The 25,447-nt window shown below is 40.1% G+C and overlaps 1 protein-coding gene across 1 annotated transcript in view; it reads right to left on the reverse strand.

The window, feature by feature from the left end:
• Window positions 1-25,447, reverse strand: part of LOC124282224 (serine/threonine-protein kinase NLK-like) — a 66,790-nt gene that overhangs the window by 7,763 nt on the left and 33,580 nt on the right. The window contains exons 2-7 of the mRNA XM_046718181.1: window positions 20,681-20,810; window positions 17,408-17,463; window positions 7,974-8,080; window positions 7,209-7,294; window positions 5,456-5,665; window positions 555-743 (exon numbers count right to left, since the gene is read on the reverse strand). Coding sequence (XP_046574137.1) covers window positions 555-743; window positions 5,456-5,665; window positions 7,209-7,294; window positions 7,974-8,080; window positions 17,408-17,463; window positions 20,681-20,810 — 778 coding nt within the window. The remainder of the gene's footprint in view (window positions 1-554; window positions 744-5,455; window positions 5,666-7,208; window positions 7,295-7,973; window positions 8,081-17,407; window positions 17,464-20,680; window positions 20,811-25,447) is intronic.

Consider the following 25,447-nt stretch of genomic DNA (forward strand, 5'->3'; position numbering starts at 1 on the left):
AATAATCAGTGAGTGAGTTACTTGACTTTTACGCCGCACTCATCAATATTCCATATGACGGCGGTCTGTAAATAATCGAGTCTGGACCAGGCAATCCAGTGATCAACAGCATGAGCATCGATCTGCTCAAGTGGGAACCGATGACATGTGTCTAAGTTATAATCAGACAAGCAGGTTTTAGTTTAGTTTTACAATGCTTTTAGCAATATTCCATCAATATCACAGTTGGGGACACCACACATGGGCTTCACACATGGGCTGTACCCATGTTGGGAATTGAACCAGGTCTTCATCTTGACGAGCAAACACTTTAACCACTAGGCTATCCCACTGCCCCTCTTTTCCCTACGAGGTGAGGGAGACTGAATGGATGAGCAGATATGCTGTACTTGCTAGACTAGGTTTGTTTTGTTGTTCAACGCCACACTTAACAATATAATTTATGGCAGTCTTACTGGATTAAACAGTGGCAGGTGAACATATCTAGTCTAGTACCGATGACACAGAGTAGGTTGAGGGAATACTGAATGGATGAGCAGACGGGCTGTACTTACTGGATTAAACACTAGCATCCTACAGAGTAGATGAACTGCCTCATGTGTGGCCTGGCCAGAGAGGGTGTAGAGGGCTGCCAGTGAGGGCTGCTTGTGGGGCTGGCGGAGGATGTGAGCCTTGGCCCCCTCACATGCTGTTCGCATGTCCTCGAGGTTCAGGGTGCCCAGGAGGTCTGTGATGAGATCAAGCTGAAACAGACAGACATTTGTTAGACTCCAACACAGTGACTTAGGAGCCACAAAATGATGAGATCAAGCTGAAACAGACAGACTATTTGCTGGAGTGAGTGAGTGAGTGAGTGAGTGAGTGAGTGAGTGAGTGAGTGAGTGAGTGAGTGTTACACCGCACTCAGCAACATTCCATTTATTTGGCTGGAGTAAGTGAGTGAGTGAGTGAGTTAAGTGTTAAGCCGCACTCAGCAATATTCCAGCTATATGTCGGGAAGGAGTAAGTGACTGGTACGGTTGGTAAGGTGATACAAAATAACTTAAAAGTACAAGTGGAAGCAATCAAAACAGTTTTAATATTTTACATCATCCAAGTAATAAACAAAGGTAGGCCTAACAAAATACTGACAGAAAGAAATAAGAATTCGAGCACTAGGTATGAAGTAGTGTAATAAAGAGTGAGTGAGTTAGTTTAGTTTCATGACGCTTTTAGCAATATTCCAGCAATATCACGGCGGGGGACACCAAAAATGGGTTTCACACATTGTACCCATGTGCGGAATCGAACCCAAATCTTTGGCGTGACGAGCCAACGCTTTAACCACTAGGCTACTCCACCGCTCCAGTACTGTAATGAACACACAGATACATTATGTTCAACTCATGGGCAGCATTTCCACAACACATACAGAAGAACATCAAAGTCTGCATATATCCATCATAATTCTAGTTCCCCTCTATCAGGATAAATATCATCAACCTACTCCAAGCAATCAATCAGTTGCTGGACCATTCGCAGCTATTTTGAGTGATGGTAATATTCTATTGACTTCTTTTCATGTATCCCAACCACAAAATATTAATAATTAAAGACGTTTATCAAATAAAAATCAATAAATATATTATCAGGTTGCAAAACTCTAGTACAGAGTACTCAACAAACTTGAGCCATGAAATCAAACTGCTTCATTTAACTTGAAGAGTACCTAAACCTCCAAAAACAGAAACTAAGTTCACTTTGGAAAACTGATGCAGGTGTTTGCCACTGAAACACATGCATTTTTTCTTTAAAAAAACTACAATTCACACAAATCCTCAAAACAAAGGACAACTGATTTGTCAAACAGCTAAGACCATTTCCAGTAAAAACATTTGTGATCAGATGCAAAACAACAGATTACTACAAACACATCTACTAAAAACTTTCAAGTTGGTGCAGGACATAATTTCCCTATAAATAATGCATTCTTCAATTCAGAAAAGTGTTATGAACAAAAACATTTTGTCCTGTGTTGTTCAAAATTGCTAATTTAAGAGCAAGTTGTCATGCATGCGCCACAAAAGCCGCCTGAACAAAGCTGGCCAGACAAACAATGCCCTGCTCACAACGGGATGTGGGTATGAATTAATAACGCCTCCCTCAGCCTGCTGGCCTCAGTGTGAACTCAATCTGGCTGCACTGATAACACACCTCCCTTCATCTGGCATAAATACACTGATGGTGGTGCAGTGATAACTACAATATTGCCATTATTCTCCATGATATAACCACAATATCACAGCCAGGAGACACGAAGCTCCTTGCTCTGTTTTGAAATGCCAAGATTGCATACAATGCCATTCCGGTAGATACAGAAGCTATTGTCTCGTGGGTATTTCTACAACTGCAGGAAATGCATAGGCCTTAATGACTGAGAGTCATCTACCGCAGCTAGGACATATGAAGTCGCATTTTGAAACGTGCACCTGTTACCATAGTAAAGACAATAACCATTGTATGTGTTTCAATTTTCTTAAGAATCATAAGATATTAAAAATAACATCACAAATCATAATCGCAAAATTCATAATTTTGATTATCTTCCAAATACTTATTGTAAATAATTAAATTTATTGGACATGGTTAAAACAGTGGGAATATTAACCTGACAAAAATTCACTAAAGTCTCTTACGCTCCTAATCAATCACATTTTACGCTATACATAGAATCGGTGCCTTTGTTTAAAAACATTATGGGCTAATATTAGACAAAGCACATCTATTTCCTCAGAAATGAAATGCAATGAGATTTTACCTAATAAATGACAAAGTCGGCTAGATAAAAGATTCCACATAAATATATTCTACTTAACAAAGAATATCTGAAAGGATTAGAGATGATTAGCAATAACTCAAGCAAAATAAATGTGATCTTCTCAAATTCATCATTAAATATGAGGGTAGCGATGTCAAAATATTGATAAAGCTGGCCTATTACTCAGAGGCATCTCAGGAGACGACCCACTGCCGCCACGGCAATGACGCCAACTCGGATGTACTCCTTAGAATCTGCACAGCATCTCCCAATACTGGCTACAGGAAGAAGGTGGCCCTTCCCTCCAAGCACTGTCTCATCCACAGCGGTCTCCCTGTAACCCCTGACATGTTTGGCCTGGTTACCATGGAAACCACAAACTAATTGATTTACTTCCACAGAGCGGTAATATGCATTCATTGATCTGTGGTCGTGAGAAAGCGGCCCTTGCCTTCGTCTCTCCAGATTTCCGCTGCTGTCCTCACAGAAGATGGCACAGGCCATTCCCCACCATGGTGCCCCGAATATCACTAATTGTTTTCAGCTTTCGTTTTTGAAAATATTGACGTGCTGTACATCATTAAAGATACCCTTTGTTCATGCCGAACGCCCTGAAGGCCGTTACTTATTACTGCCATGTTCAAAGCTTGGAAATATCATTCGGAATACAATGCAAACAGAGGTCGAAGCCACTCACTATGATTGTTGTACAAGACTCTGACTCTATGTAAACACTGTCACGGACCTGAGATTATAAGAAATTAATTCTGGAAGACTTAGGGAACAATACGAATCAATAACGTATGCTAACACTTGCAGCCATATTGCTTGATTGAAGTTGTCTACCACAGCGCAGATAATGGTTAAATAGCTACATGAATATTGATGAGAAAGAGAAGCGTCAAATGCCTGAATTAGCATTATACAACAACTGTGTCAGCATTGGAGCAGCACAGACTAATATAGCCTATATATTTTTATCGGGAAAATGTATTCATTTTGCACTCAATCACATGACTACATCGTCAAGCACATACAGTGGTTGAGTGGCTTAGTGGCTTAGTGGTTGAGTGAGTGGTTGAGTGAGTGGTTGAGTGAGTGGTTGAGTGAGTGGTTGAGTGGCTGGGTGAGTGAGTGAGTGAGTGAGTGAGTGAGTGAGTGAGTGAGTGAGTGAGTGAGTGAGCGAGCGAGTGAGTGAGTGGTTGAGTGAGTGGTTGAGTGATTGGTTGAGTGGCTGAGTGAGTGAGTGAGTGCTGGTGTCTACGCGCTATATAAAAGAAAAGGGATATAATGGACGTAAAACACCGTGTCACCTTAAGCAAACCTATGAAGCTCATGCAATAAAAGCCCATAAATCTAGCTATCCTGATACTGACCATAGTGGTAAGAAGTTAACTCCCACATATAGGCTTACAAATGTCACAGTGCCAAAAACGTAATACCATTTTCCAAAACAGATTTTCGGAAACCTTATACTCATGATTCAGCTAGGTTCAATAATCAATACTACAAATATTGTATTACATCTCTTTGTTAATTACTCCACATCTTCATTGTCTATTTGGATCAAGTTCACTATGAAGTTCTCTGTGTATTACAAGCGTCTAATGTGAAACCTAATAAACCATTATGTTTATGATACCACCCTACTTGAACCTGATGAGAATGCATAATGTTACAATCAATGCCCTGTCACCAGAGACAGGTTATTTTCGCAGGCCAGATTGTCAATACATCTCTATATCTTCCCACCATGACAGTCTCTGCCTCAGCTACCATTAGCCTTGTATGTATTCTGGCAACGTATCTGGTACAGTTTATATGTTAACACATGCATTAGTAGTAAATCTACAGGGGCGGATACAGGTTTGTTTGTGCATGCATGCGTGCAGATCATTTTCACCAGTTTTCATGAGAGTTTTAATGGTCTTTTAATAAGCTTTCAGGACAAAAGGGGTCTACTTTCTTGGCCTTGAAAAGTGACAGTGCAAACAGGGAAGATAAAATATATTTTTTTCATGTTTGAATATATGCAAAATATTTCAATCTATTTCGTATCATATTTGCACGTAACTGCTGAAATTGCAAGAATTCAAACAGACTCCTTCAGACTGACTGACTGAGTTTGGTTTTACGCAGCTTTTAGCAATATTCCAGCAATATCACGGCAGTAGACACCAGAAATGGGCTTCACTCATTGTACCCATGTGGGGAATCGAACCCGGGTCTTCGGCGTGACGAGCCAACGCTTTAACCACTAGACTACCCCACCGCCCCTTGTTACAACAGAACAGATGTAAGGTAAAGAAATGAAGAGATCCCTATATGCTGTGTGTATAATGACCAAGGATGTTGAAGGTAGGGGACCCTTGTTGAAGGTAGGGGACCCTTGTTAGATTGGTTGGTTTGTTTGTTGTGTAATGCTGCACTCCGCAATATTAAAACTGTAAAAATGGAGTCTGGACCAGACAATCCAGTGATCAACAGCATGAAATTTGACATACGCAACTGGGATATGATGACATGTGTCAACCATGTCAGCGAGCCTGACCACCCGATCCCGTTAGTCGCCTCTTATGAGATGCATAGGTTACTGAAGATCAATTCTAACCCTGATCTTCGTGGTTCCCCTTGTTAGACTGTGGTACAACTACCTACCTGTTGTATTGGGCTCTGAGCCTGGAACAGGATACGCCTAGAGAGTAGTTCTGCAAATATACAGCCGACCGACCATATATCCACGGCTGATGAGTAATGTTTGGCCCCCATAAGGATCTCTGGAGGTCGGTAGTACTGCGTCACTACTTCCTGAGTCATATGTACAGATTCCTCAGGCTCTTCGATGCGTGCAAGACCAAAGTCACAGATCTGCAGAGATACAAACACTGCAGGTTAGGCTGTCATTGATTAGTAGATTTTACTGCCGCTGCATCTCTGTGAGATGCCCCATCTCTGTGAGACGCCCATCTCGTATTGTTTCATTTTCCTCTGTGTGAGACCTTCCAATATTCATGCCCATCTCGTGAGTTTGGTTTTCATTTTCCTCAAAGTATGACACCAGAAATGCTTGAAATTCATTGATTCCCAATATTCATGCTTTAACCACGTAAATAACATCAGTCTGCACTTGATTATGAAGTTGCTATAGCAGTTTGTATAATAAAACAAATGCAAATGTATGCTCCCCAAACTCGGTTTCAACATACAGCAAACCATCTCGACAGTGAATGAGTGCGTTTGTTTTACGTCACTTTTAGCAACATTCCATCAATATCATGGCTGGGGAACCAGAAATGGCCTTCAGACATTGTACTCATGTGGGGAATCGAACCCGGGTGTACGGTGTGACGAGCGAACGCTCTAACCACTAGGCTACCCCACCGCCCCAAACCATCTTTATAATGAACATGCTTATAGCGAACTGATGGATGTAACAACCTAGTGTTTTAGTTCTGATCAAGTGCTATACAATTTCAAAATCCTTTAAATAAACTACTGTTTCAATGAACTTCAGTTAGTGGTCCTTATAATCGTAGTTTACTCTTTTTGAAAATTGTCTTTTAAAATATATATTCTGACAATACACATATTCAGGTACAGATAACACCTAAAAACTCATCGGACATGCCTGACTGGTATAACACACTTGGTATTATTCCAGTCAGTTATATCAAATAAGGAGTCGGCATATAGAGGCCTATAGTCGGCCAAGTGACAGCCAGGCAAACAAGTGGTGGAAAGCATGAGCATCAGACCACTGAGTCAGGTTATGATGACTCACATTGCAGCACCAAGCCCATCTTAGCCATATCTTTTGACTGTGTATGCAGGACTGACTGACTGAGTTTAGTTTTACGCCGCTTTTAGCAATATTCCAGCAATATCACGGCGGGGACACCAGAAATGGGCTTCACACATTGTGCCCATGTGGGGAATCGAACCCGGGTCTTCGGCGTGACGAGCCAACGCTTTAACCACTAGGCTACCCCACTGCCCCGTGTATGCAGGAACTACCAAGGGCAAATTGCACTGTACTCAAGGGGAAAAATCCAACACTCTCTACATTCTGAGCATCTAGCAAGATAGAAAAGGAATCATGGCTGAATTTGTGTATTGACTGAAACAAGTTTACATTCATGCAGTGTATGAAATAAGCCAAAAACCCAGCCAGACATCAGGGCTGGTAACTTCAAAATGTTATCAGCCCGAAATGGATTTAACCAGACCAGGCACCAACATATTGTGAATTTATTCAGATGTATTGAACATCTAAACAATTTTACCAGACCATAAGACTGGCTAGCTGTAAATTGAGACCGTCCGTCAGAAACCTAGCCAGTCTCCGGCGTTCGGATGGGCCTTATTTCATACACTGGTTCATGTAAGAAATGTGAATTGGAGTTGTGCTCACCTTTAAACAACAATTACTATTTACAAGGAGGTTGCCAGGTTTGATATCCCTGTGTAAAACCCGGGCGGAGTGGAGGTACTTCAGACCTGAAACAGACAGACCACCGTTCATACTCACAGCCATTCATCTGACCAGCAAACAATCTACTGATCCGCACCGTTAACGATGTTAAACGTGACAATTACTACACATGGAAACAGTGTACAGTCTCTGATTTCAGGTAATTTCTGAAGGTAATTTTGTTTAACTTATTGTGATCACCTTTAAACATCCACTCTAAAATCTTAACAAAATGGCAGAACAATTATATAAAGTAGGCTAGGGACTTTGTGGTACAGACTGAATTTACCATAGTTTTGATAAGATTGGTGAGTTTGCATTTCCAAAGAGTGAAATAATCCTAAGCAACATGCCTCTCGACAAGATAACAGTTACATATATGCTGTATATTGGCCAATCTAAATCCTGTAACATAGCTCTATGAGTATCAACACAACAATCACTGAAAATCTTTATATCAGTAACTCTTATTACCCAAAGTAAGAGTCTTTTGGAAACATCATTATGTAAATATCACATCACTTCAATAACAATTTGCCTACTCAAAATCTCAGCGTGACCGATGTAGCTAATGCCACACAGAGTTACTTCCCTTTAGCCACTGTAAACCTACACTAGGCTGCCACTAACGATGTTGCAACTATTTACAGTATGTACTGCCGAGAACTGGTAGAGAAGGATGGCATCCAGGTATGTAAGACTCACCTCTGAGTATTTGGTAGAGAAAGACTTTGACATGGTCGGCAGTGAGCGGCTGAGGCGACACGATAATCTTATGTAGATCGCTCTGTAGCAGCTCAGTGACCACATAGCTAGCAATGGTCAAGGAAACAACACACCAACAACAATGAAGTGTTACTCAAATATATAAATTGTGAATTAATGATAAGCTTGGAAACATCCTGACATGCTCATGAATGGTAACATATAATCACAATAAAATCCTTTATTTTTGCAGGATACTCAATTCACAAACCAGAGTATTTTTTTGTTGACAACTATTCCGTAAATTTTACAACTTGTCATGAGCCCTGGTCCAGTTCAACATATCAGTCCAGTAGGTTTAACTACAAAAACAAACCAAACAAAACCTTTGACTACAATCCACTTAGTCTGCATATTGTGCAGACAATGTTCAGGGGGAGCTAGGCTCTCCAGACAGAAAGGTTTCTTTATGTCCTTAATGCATACTCCTAACTCCACATCAGAATTAAAGATTCATACAGTAAATTATACAGACCAAATCCATAAATGATTTCATTTAAATGATTTTTTTTTGTCATTGTTCAATAAAAGTACAAAAATTAATTCATCTACTTTTGAAAATAAAATAGAAAAATACAAATGGTTGCATAGGTGAAAGAAGAAACAAAACTAGTTTTTTTTTCATCCAGTGAGTTTTAGTTTTACGCTGCTTTTATCCATATTCCAGCAATATCACAGCTGGTGCCTCCAGAAATGGGCTTCACACATTGTACCCATGTGGGGAATCGAACCCGGGTCTTCAGCATGACGAAAAAACAATTTGTCATTAAAACCATAAAAAAAATTTTTTAGTAATCAGCCCTAGTCTAGGAAAAAAACCCATCATCTTTCACAAGTTCTATAATTATGTTGGTTTTGCATGATTCATAACAGGGCCCATTACACCCATCCCAGTGTCAAGATTCTTGTTGCTAGGCAACACACAAACAAAACCATGATCACAAGTTGTTGCACGTTTCTGGGTGTACATAACGAATCTGACCTCAAGCGTCTACCCGGAATGACTATTGTTATACACAACAAATATATTTCTAAAAAAGAAGTCAATAAAAAGCAAATGGGTTGTAGTCAGGAAGATATTACTTTACTTCCCTGATCTGTGGTAAAGCATGAAGGGAAATGATATTGGCCGACAACTGATAATGGTTACACTGCTGACCTGAGAAGGTCTTTGTACTGCAATGGACTCGGCTGCCTTTGTTATCCGAGACTGGCCATGGGATATGGATCATAGTTTACTCTGTCGTCTCGGCAAGGAAATCACAACTCTGTAGAAGCCATTGAATGGTTTCAAACACCGGACAAATCCAACTTAACATTTTCCTCAGAGGAAAACTACCTTTCATGTTCTAAACATGTATGGGCCTACTTTTAAGGAAAACAAAACATGTTTGACATAAAATAAGGCTTGTGAAATGATTTTGTGAAAAACATCAATATACTGTCCTAAACTTTGTAGGCTAAACTGTTTTGTGGTTCAAGTATTTTGTATTTCAGTGTTAATAACATTAAGTTATCTTGAGAGAAATACTGAAATGTCCTGGTTTTTTAAAATATACTTTTGCATTAATTAATTCCGAAAGCCCTATGGTGTATTCAATGAAATATCTTCATATCACATAATTCATACAACAACATTAATATAATGTTGATACTCTAAAGCATAATGTGCAAGCAATCAACTTGTTTTTCTATTTCATAGAGTGATCTTATTTTGAAATATCTATCAGAATAATAAAACAATAAATCTGAACCAGTGGATATCCAAAATAAATTCACCAATGTACTTTCATATATTTTTCAGACGATACAAATGAGAACATAAATTAATAAAAGACTTCAGAGTCTTCAAAATAAGACTTTTAACTGCCTGTTTCAATGTTTACCAAGTGAGAGAGTATCTGCACAAAGCTGAAACTCTGATAGTTAATATTTGCCTAAACAGTCCCTCGGCGCCACATGATGTCACCGATATTTATAACTTCCTCCGGGATAAAGCTCTTCCCAGCACCCAACACCAGCTTCACACCAGACTGGTTCAGTCTCCCTCTCAGATCATGTGGGGTCAATTCACCTTCGCTCAAATTCATTTTTTTAAATAAAATTATATTAAACTTCAAAATAACTGAACACACACATAGTTCACAAAAATTGTTTCATTTAAATAATAAATAGCGTGAGTTGATTAAATCTGGATTGAGGCCTGGCTCCAGTCTACCGCCTGCCCGTAAAGATGGGAGTGAACTGATAGTTAAGTCAACAAAGGCCCTGGTTGACTAGTCTAACAAAGCCCCAGCCATTCCTACATGTCTTTCTGGTTTTGTTCGTAGCAGGACTGGTTCACCCCCACGAAAAAGGTCTTAATTAAATACAAAACTTTCTTTTCACATTATGTCCTATTTTAGTTCTTTAAAGAATTAACACAAGTTTATTTTTATGTTGAAGTTATAAAAAAATATTGACAAGTATTTGATCAGATGTGTCAAGATCTGTGGAACAGAAAATATACACAAAACCTTACTAATTAATAATATTTACAGAAATAGTAGTACTTTGTTAGTTTTAGGACAATATTCTTGTAAAATTACTAAGATTACATACTCAATTGTCTCTGAAGTGTATGACCTGATGTTTTAGATACATGATACAGTAAGAAGGTATCTACACTTATTTCTGATGAGATTTTTATCTAAATATTCAATTTATATTTTCATAAAATATGAGTTCAATGTGAGTTCGCGGGAATATGCAACATTCTCCATCCTAGTAACAGCTGTTTCTGTTTGTATAGCAAATAAATCTGGTAAGTTAGCATATAACACTATTAATCAAACCTTGGAATACAATCGAACTTCAACTGACTACCCTTACTCTGCCACATGGCACAATCCCCACTGTGATGTGGATTAACCCATTGTTATAAATGGGTGTGAATAGGAAGTCACAGCTGTTTGAGAAAACAAAGGCCCAGAATCGAAGCTGACTGCTGTGACATTTGAATCATGAAGACAGGACCCATGAAACTGGGTCACAGGATTCACTCTATCAACAGCTTGTCAGCCACAATAATGACAAGCTTCAGAAAGAAATATGTACTTGCAAAGTAAAACTATGACGTGTGTGTACATCATAATCACGCGATACCTGAGAACAAAAGAACTACAATCATACACAACATATCCCATATCTGACAACAGAAACAAATCTGATAAATTATCACAGCAAATTCAAAGAACCGGTGTTTATCACTGAACAAATTTTTTTATTCAAAGCCGGCTTTGAAATAAATTTAAAAAACAAACCTAGTTGGTATTTTTCTGAAGCTTGGAAATCAGATCAACTGTGAAAGCACCTTAAATCTTTCTACAGGTGCCAGCTTGTCTAAATAGATGTAAAGTAGGACATCGAGGTTGCTTGGTCTAGTTTTGCTAACAAGGTGGCTGGAATCTTCAACTAACAGCCAACACCTTTTTGGACTAAATAGGTGAGAAAAAACATGCTAATAACAACCAATTGGGTCAGGACTTGACCCACAAATCATAGACATGGCAAACAGCCAAGCTATTGATGGCAAGTTACCACTACAACCATTTTTATAACACAATCAATGATTGGACAGCTGTTCAGTAACAAAAGATCTGATTGGTCAGTGTGACAGTTATAGGTCATTGGCATCTACTGGTTATTTTGGTCAGTCAATATTGACCACAGGTTTACAGACTTGAGTCCTGCTCAACTCAAATGGCCGCGGAACAAATTAAATCTGTATTTAGAAGAGACGGGCTTCACTCTGCCCAAAGCTCCCACCTACACTGTAGACAAAGGTATTTCAAGATACACCGTTCATTCTCTCGTAAACAGTCTATAGGTTTTGTATAATCCCACCGAGAAAGAGTAGGTACTAAACACCTTTGTTGATTTAATTAGTTCAAGAGGTCAGCTTTCTCTGGATAGCTGTGCTAGTCATACAAACTTTCTTCTAACGACCCAACACCAATTTATTTGCCTCGCCAACACAGCCTGACACAGCCATAGGCTTGGTATTTTTCAGAATACACGTATCTGGAAAACTACCCAATCCTTTTTCAAGTCGGTTTAATGTTACTGAAACCGCATCCAAAATGACTACATATGACAAACAATAACTCATTCAAAATATACAAGTATATCTCAGAATATTAACAGCCTTCAAATATAACATAGTTTTCTGTGTAATATTCATAGTTAATCCCTAACAATTCTATATACTGTGACACTATTGGATTAATGGGTTTCCTTAAGTGACCATGTCAGTGGGTGCGTTACAGGATACACCGGTGGGTTGGGAGATAGGCAGGTGTGTGAGTATATGAGTGGGTGTCGTGGTGCGTCAGCCACCGAGTTAGGGATTCACTGTAGTGTGTCAGCTTCATGCAAAACACAAGCCCCGAGTGAGAGGAAATATAACTGACATTATTCTTTCAGTGAAAAGTATATGGGTTAATTTCAAGTACCTTTAGACGACTGACTGAGTTTTTTTATGCAGCTTTTAGCAATATTCCAGCAACATCACGGCAGGGGACACCAGAAATGGGCTTCACACAATGTACCCATGTGGGAATTCGAACCCGGGTCGAGAGATCGAGAGAGAAAGAGAGAGAGAGAGAGAGAGGGGGGGGACGGGGACCAGTGACATGTAATGATTCTATATGAACAGTCATATATATTTATATTATGTATTTTCCTTAAAACTATTTCATACAAAGTAACCAATTACATTAAGGCAAGAATTTATAGATGTCGACTACTTCAGTTGGGATTTACGGAACTCAACGTTTTGGAGTGTATTCTTACTTCTTCATGTAAATGCCATTCAAAGACTTTAACCAAACACACTTTTGAATATCCAAAACTCGGACATTGGGACGGGGCAATGTGAACTTGAAATATGACACCACCCCACCCACCCCCGAACTAAAACACCTCAACCTGTTCTCCCTACGATTGTGTACCTGTCTCATCTGAACTGGGATAATCCATTCTGGTAATTAATTCCGATGTACTATACATGCATCATGACCTGTCTGCGACAAGCTGTCAATCAGCTGCGCCCTCTGCTGACAGGTCAGTCAAACAGCCGGGAGACTGATACAAACATGGCCAGTTTGTTGTGCACACATGAACTGATCGTCCCAAGGTTGTTCAAATCATACCAGGAAGCCTAGTGCACCTACACGTCTTAAAGAACGTCCAAAATTACAGAAAATATCGTAGATTGCATAAGGTGACAAAAAACTGTTTGCAAGAAACACCAGTGCAAGAATTTCACACCTTTCCCTCCTTCTCATTCTATAGAATCTGTGGCAAGATGGTCCACACACTGACCAGGGGTACCGAGTGGGCCGGGAAGGGAAAACATAGCTCAATATCTGTTACATTCAGGGATGTATCTGGGCTGACACAGAGGGCAATAATCACTATGTCTGCAGCAAGTGTAGATACAAATTTCAAATCCCGAATTTCATTATTCAAAGTTGTATACAGGTAACTAATGATATGCCTTGTAGAGATCACTCCTATTTCAACAGAACAAAGCAGGGGTGGAAATAACCCATTGCCCGATGTCCGAGTCCAGTGTTTTTTTTCTGTCGGGCAAGCAAATTTGTATATCACACTGTACCGGTGTCCAGTTGACTTTCCAATGTTAATTATGTTGTTTATTTAAAAAAATCAACAAGAAAACGTCCGGTATAGTAGAAAAAAAATAATCAGGGCAAGTGATTTTACATGTGCCACTGTACCGGAGTACACTAGCAATTTTAAAGTTATTTCCACCCCTGACAAAGGAGTGCGAGTAAGGGTTTTACGCTGCTTATACAACATTCCAGCAATATCACGGCGGGGACACCAGAAATTGGCTTCACACGTTATACCCATGTGGGAAATTGAACCTTGGTCTCTGGCTTGACAAGCAGACACTTTAACCACTAAGCTACCCCAGCGCCTACAGAACAAAGAGGTAATCCTGAATGCTATGTGACCCATGAAGGTCCGGGTTAGAATGAGCCTTCAGTAACCCATGATTGTCGTAAGAGGCGACTAACAGGATCGGGTGGTCAGGCTCGCTGACTTGGTTGACACATGTCATCGGTTCCCAATTGTGCAGATCAATGCTCATGCTGTTGATCACTGGATTGTCTGGTCCAGACTAAATTATTTACAGACCACCGCCATATAGCTGGAATATTGACGAGTGTGGCGTAAAACTAAGCTCACTCACTCACAGGTAGAAAAAAATCTGCACCCATTTGCCATCATATATTTTTATGGGCCTTCTTCAGGTGACACGAGGCAAAATGCAGGTCTAATAGCTGTATAGCATATGATGTAAGACAACGAAGAAAACACTCCTGAAGCTATGATCACAAAGTTTTACAAAGAATGTACTGAATAAAATAGCATCTATTTTCCAACGAGCCTGCTGTTTGGAATACTTGTAATCACGGTAATAGCCCTTAAAGTGTACAGTTCCTAAACCTGACGTCATGTCGAAAATCTATTTTAACAGTATCGACTCCACTCCCAGTTACTATGTCTCAGCAATCCAAAAATAATTCACAACTGTGATTCTTGTTACATCAATCATCCAATATTTCCATTTGACGCCTCTCTCTAGCATTTCTACCCATATTGACTTGTTCATTTACTAGGAATTACTAATCTAACCTTTAAAAAGCCTTTCTTACATAAATCTCATCCAAATTTCATCGGAAAAATTAACCACAGACACTTATGTTCAAGGGAAGAGAGTCTGAAATTTAATTGATTGGTCACTCAGTTTCACCCACTTCAAGAACGGTTATATGAAGCTGAACAGCTATTCAAGAACCTGCCAATATGGTAGCTCTCTACCTGATTTTCTGTGAGAGATCGATTTCTTTCTGCTACGAAAATGGTATAGACAGACTGAGTACCAATGACGCGGGTTCCACTAAATATAATCCAGGTATGGTTAAAATAAACGCCATTCCTTACTCGTATAGGATAAGCTTTAGGAAGATTTCTCTATGTTCAATTATTGAAGAAAGGTGGAAACAGTTCACACTTCATGTCAAATACTGAGTTAGAAGGATCTGTGAGTGAGTGAGTGAGTGAGTGAGTGAGTGAGTGAGTGAGTGAGTGAGTGAGTGAGTGAGTGAGTGAGTGAGTTTAGTTTTACGCCGCACTCAGCAATATTCCAGCTATATGGCGGCGGTCTGTAAATAATCGAGTCTGGACCAGACAATCCAGTGATCAACAACATGAGCATCGATCTGCACAATTGGGAACCGATGACAAGTGTCAACCAAGTCAGCAAGCCTGACCACCCGATCCTGTTAGTCGCCTCTGACGACAAGCATAGTCGCCTTTTGTTCCAAGCATGGGTTGCTGAAGACCTATTCTACCCTGGATCTTAGGGGTCAGAACTTGAAATGACTGGTATTACTGTTATTTGAATGTTTTTTTCCCACATAACAAATTGATATCTTGGGTGTTCCCACACGTTTAGTTTTTTGACGACAAGTAGAGATAGAAAGATATTAGGCTTAATTTTTCTCTAGAAATCCTTGCTTACATCTGACATCTGTTAAAACTTCAGCTTCCTCCTTGAAACTGCATGACGGACACAGACACAACTGAATCACTAGTGAGATCATATTTGGCAACCAGGTCATTTACAGCTTACTAATCACAATCCCTGTTTTATATCTTGTTCATCGAGGGATGTGCTACCAAGCAACCAACAAACAATCTTCAAGCTACCTACTCTACAACAGTCCATCTACCAACAGAGACCTGTGTTAGCAAATGTTGTAAGGATTACCTTTTGTGAGTGAGTGAGTGAGTGAGTGAGTGAGTGAGTGAGTGAGTGAGTGAGTGAGTGAGTGAGTGAGTGAGTGAGTGAGTGAGTGAGTGAGTGAGTGAGCGAGTGAATTTTTACGCTGCTTTTAGCAATTTTCCAGCAATATCACGGCCAGGGACACCAGAAATGGGCTTCACACATTGTACCCATTTGGGGAATTGAAACCGGGCCTTCGCATTGAGGAGTGAAAGCTTCAAAGACATGGCTATCTCACCGCCCCTAAATAGAAATGACTTTGGAGGAGACTCAATTTGGTTTCTCAATTTGGTACACCTCTATGCAGGCAATATCATTCCTATACTGTCAGGAAGACCAAACCACAAGCAATATTCCAGCTATGTGGTGGTGGTCTGTGAATAATTGAATCTGGACCAGACAATCCAGTGATCAACAACATGAGCATTGATCTACACCACTGGGATACAATGACATCAGTCAATCAAGTCAGTGAGCCTGATGATCCGATCTCATTAGTGGCCCCTTAAGAGTGAGTAAGTGATTTTAGTTTTACAACGCTTTTAGCAATATTCCAGCAATATCACGGCGGGGGACACCAGAAATGGGCTTCACACATTGTACCCATGTGGGGACTCAAACCCAGGTCTTCAGTGTGATGAGCGAATGCTTTAACCATTAGGCTACCCCACTGCCCCCTTAAGACAAGAATGGGTTGCTGAAGACCAGTTCTAAGTCTGATCTTCACAGGTCAAAACTACTTGTGAGTCTGTGAATGACACCCTGATCAACACACCTATTCCAATTCTCCTCGACTTGCCCTACAAATATGTATGTGTGCATAAAAGACGAAAACTGTGGAAACTCATATCAGAATGTCAACAACCAACATGAAACACAATATTCTGCAGAATCAAAAACCAACTTAAGACATTTACAATTCTGGACCAAGGGCTTGTAAACGAATTAGTTAAGAATGAAAGGCTTAAATGTCCAACGCCTCAGTTGCTATTTGAGGCTGAAGTTTACAGCACATGATATTACCAACAGAACACACATGTGCGCCAACTCTGACATATACAGTGCGCCACCTACACAGCAGGGTGACATTCACGCAGCCCCCAGCCTATTCCTGCCTTGCATGTTTAGACTAGGCAGGGCAGGTGAAAACACAGGTAGCAGTACCCTGCAATCATAAATATTAACTGGTACAGGCAAAAAACCCTCCATATTCTGACATTGACAACGACAAAGTCATACCTTTTCATATTTTTGGGGTAAAGCTGTATTTTGGTAAGGGAAAAACACCTAGGTGCTTTCTCTATATGCAAAATGGATAATATCCTGTAGAAACATAAAAGAAAGTAAATTTCTAACAAACAATTACCATTCTGAATGTTGCATGGAGCACCAGTAATGTGAGAAAATCAATATTTCATATCAACCGAACTCAAATGTATCTACCGTATTTCATGAAAAATATTCCGAAAATGTTTTGCGAGTCCCAAACTTGTCAGTGTCTGTAGACAAAGGATACATTTCTTGGAAGAAGTCTATGTGGGGAGGCTGAAGTATATCTAACGATGATAGGACCTGAAACAGAAAACGACAACATGTTACTGGCAATAGAGTCAATGCAATGTTTGATCTCGTAGGGAATTCTGGTTAGAGTGAGTTTAGTTTTACATTGTTTTTAGCAATATTCCAGCAATATCACGGTAGGGGACACCAGAAATGGGCTTCACACATTGTACCAATGTGAGGAATGAACCCGGGTCCCTGGCATGATGAGTGAATGTATTAACCACAAGGCTACCCCACTGCCCCTCCTGGTTAGACAGCCCCGGGAAACCCATAAATGAGTCGTGACTTCTGAAGTAAAGACTGCAAATAGTTTCATAAAACAAACACAATCCCGAAAACATTAATGATACTTAACAAATTTTGTTCAGTCAGAATCTCAATTTTCAGTCACACAACTTTGATTACCCAACTAAGCATCTATAATGCTCTTTGTTATTACATCGCAACAAAAGAGGGACGTAACAGATTGATTTTAGTTTCATCTCAACAGTGAGTGAGTGAGTATGGTTTTACGCCGCTTTTAGCAATATTCCAGCAATATCGCAGCAGGGGACACTGGAAATGGGCTTCACACACTGTACTGATGTGGGGAATCAAACCCGGCGTGACGAGCGAACGCTTTAACCACTAGGCTACCCCACCGCCCCCTGATAACCTCAACAGCGTTTAACAGATACTGTTTTTTAACTGTGCCGACTGTGTTCATGAAAATTGAAGAAAGTGTCTTGGGCTGCGGTGAACACATTTAAAAGCTATGAAGTAACATTAGTTTTTTGGGGTCCCACAAGTTTAAGGTTGAAAGGGCATTCCACTCTAGATAATTCACTTCTGCTGGGACTATATCTATGGGCTAATCTTCCGCCCAGGTGGAATCCTGGTCTGTGTTGAAACATAAGCCTCAAAGTAAACAGTCACTTCCACTGCTAAGGCGTGGAGGCATTCTTCCCCAACAGTTGCCAGAGAAGGGCTGGAGATCTTATCACCTGACCTGGGACCTACTCCCACAATTGTCGCACTTTATAGAAAATAGACATGCTGACTAAGCACTTATTCTACTCAGCCCACTTTCAGAACATTGTTCTGGATATCATAATGGTGTCAAATGGTTAAACCAAAGACAACTATTTTGATTCCCGATCCCACCTCACTGTTCCTTCACTAGGGCTATTTTTAGCTTAACTTGACCTCTGCAGTGCTGTGTTCATAATTTTAGAACACTTTCTCCTGATTGGTTTTACCAAAATTATGACGAAATATTTCAATGAATTTCAGTACTTTACAAACGTTGGAACTGCTGTTCATTATAACATTTTTTCACAAGGCAAAGAAGTTAAGGCAATTTGAGAAAACACTGATCTTATCGCAGGCAAACATGTTTTGAGATGGCCCCTACACATGTTTAGAACTCTATCCCTGCTTTAACATGTGCCTTGAAACAATTTTGGGATTGCAAAGCTGACAGTATAACTCATATTAACTTTACCACAAACATATATTTTTTAAACTCTGTAATTTATTTAAATATATTGTACATTACAGTGGCTTGTCTGCACATGAATTTAAATGTTTGTTGCCAATGGACACCCATTAAGCTGACAGATGTGACACATGGCTTCTGTCAATTGAGGACAGGGCAATGTACAAACACTTCCAGTACCAAAGGCTTGTACAAAGCCATGTGGCCAGTGCAAGGAGTCACTGTCCAGGTGATACTATATATAAGGGAGGTCACCAGGGTCACCAAGCCTTTGTGTAAACCCAGGTACAGTTGCCAATTAATGCGGTCCATACAGACAAATGTCAAGGACAATAATATAATGATCTGCCGAGGTTATCAAAATCTGGGACCCTATTCACAAAATGTTCGTAGCATTACGCCATTCATAAGCCTATGGTAAAGTATAGTGTTACGACGTTCAACACTTTGTGGACCGGGACTCTGGCTTTTTTAAAAATCTAAAGCCACTTTGTGAGTGAGTGAGTGAGTTTACTTTTACATCTCTGATTTTAGTTTTACGCCGCTTTTAGCAATATTCCAGCAATATCACAAAGGGGGACACCAGAAATGGGTTCACACATTGTACCCATGTGGGGAATCCAACCCGGGTCTTCGGCGTGACAAGCAAACGCCTTAACCACTTGGCTACCCCACCGCCCCAGAGCCTATCTGTGCACAGATGGAGTTTAATTCCAGGGTACTCCAAGAACTGGTTCACTCGGTCCACCCATGCAGGAATAACAAACCCAAACCTTTGTCATGACAAATAAGCTCAAGGTTAGCCCTAAGGGTACCACCTGAGACTAATTTATTGTGAGGCCAGTTACTTTTATCTGATTTTGTTGCTTTAATTCATTCGGGTTTTATTGGTAAAACCTTTGCTTGAAATTTGGGCACTTTGAAAGGAAATCCAATTCACTCTATGCCCTTTGTCCAGAAATAAGCACAGTTCATGGCTGACACATAAATTCAAGCAGTAAGGAGTCTGTGTAAATTCTGATTAAAGTCCTAAAACTGTGATGACTTCAGCTTGAATATTTCGCCCAGCAGTGTGTACAGAAGGGCATCAACGGACAGATTTAGCCATTGGATTGCCGATTCAGCATTCTCTATTGGTGGCATAGTTTCGGAATCTACCAGAACTTGGTTCAAGCCATCTCTCAGCCCAAGATGGGAAAAACTGTGTGTGGGGTGGTGTGAGGGGGTATGGTGTCAACATGGAACAGCCTCCCAGACATGTCATTGGGTCTGGGTTTGAGATGCACCAAACAACAGATGGTATGATTTCAGCTACATCATATGCACATGAATGTTTACAAAGCACAACATGGTTGTTCTTTCTGTTTAAGACTGTAGCCAACAAAATTTCTGCCATAGAGTGAGTGAGTTTAGTTTTACGCCGCACTCAGCAATATTCCAGCTATATGGCGGTGGTCTGTTCTGCCATAGACATATTAAAGACAAAACCTGATAAACCAATGACGATAGTTATGATGAACATCCTGACCTGTTTGGCCGCTGATCAGTTTAGCAGCTGGCACAGGCTCTGGCTACAGCTCTGGCTCTCAGGCTGAGAAAGATGTTGCCAGCTGCAAGCCTTTCACAATTTGGTACCCAACTGAAACTACTATTATAATATATCATTCGGTCACCTTTCCCTAAAGAAGTGATACAATCCAAACATAAATATGAATATCTACTTAAATCGAAAGTAGTTGTGTGACTTACGTTATCGTGCCTGAAGTGGCAGAGCATCCGAAGTTCTCGGTACACCCGTTTACAGGAGATGAGGTTTTGGAAGACATTTGGCATCTTCTTGAGCGCCACCCGTTTGCCGTCACGAGGGTCCGTAACCGCCCTGTAAACACAAAACAACATTATTCATTCCACAAACCAAACAGGAGCAACTAGACTAAGGCTTAGTCTCTGAATATATATAATTTTGATAGTAACAAACAAGCCCATTTATATTGAAAAGGAGCCCTAGGGAGACCAGAGATTCAGATTCCTGAACCCGAGGAAATCTAGACTTGCTTTATTTAGGGCTTTAGCACTGCAGAGAGGGCTTGGCAGTAGGGAAAATAATGTGGTTTAGGGACTGTGAGACTAAGGAGCAACTAACAGAGTTATAACCGTGAAAGGACTTCCGGTACATTGGCTTATTGTAATGAATAGATAGAACGTACAAAACAAGGAAATCATACATGATACGAAAAAAACTTTAAATATTTGATACCATAGTTCATACAGACTCAAACTTCATAAGTTGTATGACCACCTTACTATCACACTGTAACAAGACGTATTGTTGCAGTGCTATTGATCATTAACTTCTCCATCAAGGTCCTATTCAATAAGGCGATCAAAGTGCTACAACTATTATATATCAATGGGGCAGTATTGGAGTATTATTGTCTTAGCGCTAAGATCAATTTGTTGAAGCGTCACACATCAGGAAGTTTTCCACCACATGACAAAGTACTTGTACATAACTGAAAAGGTAATTTGGCCTCCATTTCTGACAATGACAGAGAATTAGAATGTGCCTTTTTGTTATTCATTGCCATTTGTTGATTTTCTGATTAAAGAAATGTCTTTATGGGTAAAGAAGTCAAACTGAAGATTATCTCTACCATTTTATTCACCGAAGGTGACTTTCACCATTTTATTCATTTACGACAAATTTCATGTCCATTGAGAGTTTTTTTGCACTTATTTTTTTAAATTCCAACACCATTTCCAAATACTGATATATTCTTCAAAACAATGAATATTCTGTTTGTTTCCCATTGCGTTTTCCAAAATTCAAATATAACTAATTAGAAATACTGGAAATGGTGAACTTATTCAAAGTTATTTTCATACATCACTAATTTACATATTAGTCTTATTAAACATTATTCCCAGAAGAACTGCAGTAAACAAGATGACATCTCAAGATAATACTGTTCCCTGCATGACAAATGTCTTCAACTGAATGGCCATTCTATTAACAAGTTCGGTTACCACTGCAGCAGGAAATCAGGGATAATGTTACTGAGGGGTCACACATGCATGCAGCCATTGACTAAAGACACAAGCAACTGGAGGTTAGCCATCCCAGGTGACAAGTTCATCACACACACTGGACACCATTGTCAGGGGAAGAGGTCATTCTAATAAAACTGGTTTCTTGGTCGTGTACAGCTGATTATCAAAGTTCACTGACCACAACAATCTATCCAGTACAAGTCAAATGCTTCTTTCTTTATCATCTATATATCTAGTGAGTGAGTGAGTGAGTGCGTGATCTGAATAGTATTTCATCCTTCAAGACCTGTTTACACGACACAGATATCAGAAACTACAGCTATTGATGAAGTAAGTAATGAAGTAAATATTTGCTGGGGCACACGCTGAAGGATCAGTGGTATTTTACTGGGTATGTGAGCGAGTATAGTCTAACGCCGCTTTTAGCAATATTCCTTTAATATCACGGCGCCAGAAATTGGCTTAGTTTTACGCCACTTTTAGCAATATTCCGTTAATATCACGGCAGGAGACACCAGAAATTGGCGTCACACGTTGTACCCATGTGTGGAATCGAACACATGTTTCGGCGTGACAAGCGAACGCTCTAACCACTAGGCTACCCAACTGCCCCTCAAGGGTATGTGAAGCGACGCTACGACATATGTCATTAAAGCCAGACCTGTGACCAATACACACCCGTGAAACCCAATGCATAACAAGTGTAGTTAGTGACATTGGCATAGGCCACACTGAACTGTATTCCGGTTATACTTGGCCTTGATGTGGTTGGAAGCCTGGTAGTGGTACTGCAAGTCTCATACCACAAGAGGGGAATGGTGCTAACTATCCACATGACATAATCACAGCAAATCGGGCATACGAACCACAATCATTGATTTCTGGCATGGCGAGGGGAGACAACTGGCACCCCTACTGAATCACCGTGCCGACACAAGACCACTGTACAGACACCGATTCAGCTACAACTAAGTTACATCACCATGTCATGTAAAAGATGATCTATATTGAGATAATGCAGTGAAAACCCACAAGGTCTCGCTGGAAATTGTTCATTCCATGCATACACAGCCTTTGATTAGGAAACAAGCATGATTAAACTCCAGTGAAAGGAATAGGTAACAATATAGTGTTAAAAAATTGACTTATACCACTCAACGTTTACAAAGGACATCACTTTGAAGATGACCGTTTGGTCCTTAGCAAATATTGAGGAGTATACAATTACAAAATAAGTGCAAACTATCTTTCATTCAGCTGTCAACCTAGTTTCCTCGAAAATATATTCAAGTGTTTTTATACATTCACAGACAAATACATAAATGTTTCGTGTGTTCAAAAAGGATCGAGGTACAGTATCTGCACTCACTTACACACGCATCTCTGAATCTGGCATATGCAAGGGAGATACGATTTAACTACTGTGACCTGTTTCTTGGAACCACCGCCCTGGCTAATGACTATGGCTATAGAATTCTACAACATAATATTTGTTAATGGCACACTCCCAGGTATAACTTCATATCTATAGAGTAAGATTCCTTTAAGTACAGACAACTGAAAAGGTGCTGAGGTCTGGCTGAGGTCTGGCTGAAAGGCGTCTTTCACAGCAAGGTCTTGTTGAACAAGCCATATCCTGACCTCTGTGACAAAGGGACCTCTTTATCATGATCAACACAGACTCAATGTTATTGAAAGGGACAAGGAAAGAATTATGCCTTTGATCTGATCCTATCTGAGCAGCACAAGCCATGGAGTTACAAGGTTTATATCACAGTGAGTGTCTATTGTCACATATACACTAGCTGTAACACATGGGCAAGCTCTGAGGAATATACCATTACAATAGTCTGAAATGTCAAATATGTGCTTAGATCAGCAGTACATGGGGACCTTGCTGTGTTGCTTGAATTCTGAACTTATCTTAAAAGCTGTGGTAACAAGAAACTTTTGCATTAGATACATTATTGATTTTGTTAACAGTTATTTAAAGAACGCAACATTATCAAATCAGTGTAATCAATATCCAATCAAATGGCGTATTGTGTCTTAAATAATACTTCTTACGTAAAAACAATTACTCTTTCGCACTACATCTTTAAGAGAAAAAACAACCAAAAACCCAAGGAATGTGTCCTAACTTAATGGATCAATACACACCGGATTGTGTAATAAAATATTTATTGTTGAAGTCTGCAAAAACACAAAGGTTCAAATTACATAAAATTGAGTTTGGTGGGTAGACATGGTGTATTAACTTGTATTTAGAAGAAAGAAAATATGGACCACATACCAATATATTTATGAGAAAATAAACAATATTGCCATGATCTTCAACTTATGGTAAATTAAGAAATTAACTGAGATAATGATCCTCTTTTAGGTCAGTTAGCAATTTTATACTGTGAATATGTTGTGACTGATTGAAGACTTCAGCTTGTATATACAGGATGTAAATGAGAGCTAGCACCCAACATCCTGAATATCTATAGGCACTGATTGGATGCTTCAAATACTGTTGTCCTGACAACTGGGAGAGAGCACCCAACATCCTGACTACAGATAGGCACTGATTGGACACTTCAAATACTGTTGTCCTGACAACTGGGAGAGAGCACTCAACATCCTGACTACAGATAGGCACTGATTGCACACTTCAAATACTGTTGTCCTGACAACTGGGAGAGAGCACCCAACATCCTGACTACAGATAGGCACTGATTGGACACTTCAAATACTGTTGCCCTGACAACTGGAAGAGAGCACTCAACATTCTGACTTCAGATAGGCACTGATTGGACGCTTCAAATACTGTTGTCCTGACAACTGGGAGAGAGCACCCAACATCCTGACTACAGATAGGCACTGATTGGACACTTCAAATACTGTTGCCCTGACAACTGGGAGAGAGCTTTTTAACATCCTGACTACAGATAGGCACTGATTGGACACTTCAAATACTGTTGTCCTGACAACTGAGAGAGAGCACCCAACACCCTGACTGAGAGCATCTTCAAGATCAGATTGGACACAAGATACCTTGTCCAAGAGACTGGGGGGTGTTGTGGACAGCATCTAACACCCTGGCTGAGAGCATCAGGATGGACACTACAGGATACCTTGTCCAAGAGACTGGGGGATGCTGTGGAGAGCGGCTAACACCCTGACTGTGAGGGTCTGGGCAACATCTGGTGTTCATTGCTGCCTCTCAGCATGTCTAAATAGATAGCCATACCTTCTCCATCCAGCTGGGAACTAACCAATATGAAAGGCTGACTGGCTCAAAACCATCAGCTTGGTAATAAATCTGGATGATAAGGAAGAGACAGGCACACTTGGAGGGGGTTGATGGGCTTGCTGTGTGAACTCTGCTCTGATTTACTGACTATTCAGTGAAAATGATGGCTCAGGCTTTTCAAAAGAGTTGTATGTCACAAATGAGTGACTAATATAGGTTTTTACATG

The sequence above is a fragment of the Haliotis rubra genome, unplaced genomic scaffold (genome assembly GCF_003918875.1).
Source record: "Haliotis rubra isolate DU_JTF1 unplaced genomic scaffold, ASM391887v1 Scf296, whole genome shotgun sequence".
Taxonomy (NCBI): Eukaryota; Metazoa; Mollusca; class Gastropoda; order Lepetellida; family Haliotidae; genus Haliotis; species Haliotis rubra.